The sequence below is a fragment of the Buceros rhinoceros genome, unplaced genomic scaffold, assembly GCF_000710305.1.
Source record: "Buceros rhinoceros silvestris isolate BGI_N320 unplaced genomic scaffold, ASM71030v1 scaffold10914, whole genome shotgun sequence".
In the NCBI taxonomy this organism is placed as follows: Eukaryota; Metazoa; Chordata; class Aves; order Bucerotiformes; family Bucerotidae; genus Buceros; species Buceros rhinoceros.
In genome coordinates, this window is record NW_010406515.1 from 36,726 (window position 1) to 38,913 (window position 2,188).

At 37.4% G+C, this 2,188-nt stretch overlaps 1 protein-coding gene across 1 annotated transcript in view; it reads left to right on the forward strand.

Moving 5' to 3' along the window:
• Nucleotides 1-1,849, forward strand: part of LOC104491672 (mitogen-activated protein kinase kinase kinase MLK4) — a gene marked incomplete at its 5' end in the record, with an annotated part of 24,555 nt that extends 22,706 nt beyond the window's left edge. The window contains 2 exon segments of the mRNA XM_010134129.1: nucleotides 41-190; nucleotides 1,425-1,849. Coding sequence (XP_010132431.1) covers nucleotides 41-190; nucleotides 1,425-1,849 — 575 coding nt within the window.
• Between the last annotated feature and the right edge of the window lie 339 nt (nucleotides 1,850-2,188).

Below are 2,188 nucleotides of genomic sequence, written 5' to 3' on the forward strand. Positions count from 1 at the left end.
CTCAAGAAAGAGGAAACAAGTATTCCATCCTTGAATCCAGCTGCAAATACTGTGAATCTTCTCTCTATGCCCTCCATTTCCACAAAATGCTTACTTCAGTCTGACAGTGAAGATGCGTTTGTAAGCACTGTGCTTGATGATTGTGGTCCATGTTGTTCTACTGATGGCTTTTCATCTGAAACTTCTGAAAGTAAAACAGATCAGAGGATACAGCTGGCTCCTAACACAGTTTCTACACAATTAAAAAATCAATCTTTTAATCTGAAACAAGGATCTCAAAATGTGCCAAATGATTCCTCGACAAAGTTTAGTGTGTTGGGTCACAGACGAACCTTATCAGATGGGAACAATTTTCAGACCACAGGTGGGTAATTAAGAATTTAAAATGTAGGGGATCAAGTATAGAAACAAAAGATGTGGAGAAACTAACCATTCACTAATGAGTTGCTAAGATTTTTGTTATACTGGTCTGTATTAGCTGAGCCATCATAACTGTACGTGGGTAGGCCCTCTGCATCTGAACCCTACATAAACTACCTGCACTTAGAGTAGCATCCTGTTAGGAGTGTGGGTATAGACATTTGAGGAGAAGAGATGGTTCATTTTAAGGTAGAATCTATTTTTCTCATTTATTGCAAAAATAGGTTTCCCTGGTCTTTTCATGCTGGAGAGAACCTGCTTTTTGTTACATGTACAATATTAGCATTTTGGCTGAAATAAACAGACTGTGACAGGTGCATGCATTATGTAGTTGTGGACCGAGTGTATGCTTGTTTAATACAGCTTCACAGTCCACGTATGTGAGTGAGCATCATTTTAGTACTACTGCACTTTTATTAACTTCAAGAAAAACAGGTCTGGTAAGTGTTGATTTGCTCGTTTGACCTAGAAGTTATGTCACATGTTTTACAAATCCTTTAGTTAAGCTGTTTATAAAAATTTAAGCTGAAAAAAGTGTCTTTGAATCTGATTTCCATGTAAATGGGTAAGTTCGCAATTAATGAGTTTTTGAGAAGAAGTTCTAAATTTCAATACTGGTGTTCTGTGGTGGCTTAAATGTAATATTCTCTATGGTAACTATGAACATGTAGTTACTCATTACTCGACAGATTTATAGAGCTTTATTCCAATATTAATATTCATCCAGTTACTGGATGGTTAACGCTTTCTCTATATATCTCTTTTGTAGCAATGAAAAAAAAATCAGTATGGCCTCTAGCAGAGAGTATAGATGCAAAAACATAATTTGAGCACTGCTGGTCCTCTCATAGGAGGTTGCCCACAAATGCAGAAGCCTCTCAATTTTTCTGGTGGAGAAAATGGCATTAGTGTTTATGGCAACCCAGTTTCACAAATGACAAAGAAATCAGGAAGTTACATGGTTTAAATTGTCTGGTTTTTGTTTGCCCTTTTCTTTCCCCTAGCTAATGGATTTGCTTCAGCCAATGATGTCTCCACGTTACCGGTTCTGTCAGTTACTGGAACTCTGCACTCTCCGTCTGTTCAACAAAAACGCCATCACAATGGTGTTTCAACTGAAAAGCGAAGCACTGTCGATATTATATCAAGGCCTCGACCTTCTTCTCTAAGAAGTAGAATCGATGCATGGCAGATTATTCCACGTATTATTAAACCAAACTCTAAAGACTCTGAATATTTAGAGGGCAATGTAGATCCAAATGTTAATTTCTTGCCTGATACTGAGGAAAGAACTAACTGCCACATGCCCTCATTACTTGATATTGATGTGGAAGGTCAAAACAGAGACTGTACTGTACCTTTATGTAGAATGAAGAGCAAAACTTGTCGGCCATCTATATATGAACTGGAGAGAGAGTTTCTGTCGTGAGCGCCTTTTGTTTTAAATATGTTTCTTTTTAAAGGGGAACAAATATAAAATTCTTGTCTATCTAATGCTTCGTGCTGCTGTTTTCTGATGTACTGTGACAGATAGTACCAAAATTATTAAAATGGGCAGCTAATTAAGAAAGTGTAGTAGGTGCCTTTTTCACTCGTTCTTTAGAATCCCAGTAGCAACTCAAAAGCACGGTGCTGCAAAATAGCATTGTAGGTGAACTTTATAAGCATCTTTTGAATGACTAAAATAACGTGCCCACCTCCGTCTGCATTGTCACCGAAGTTTTCTTTAGATTTGAGGGGTTTTGCTAGAAATTTAACTTTTGCACAT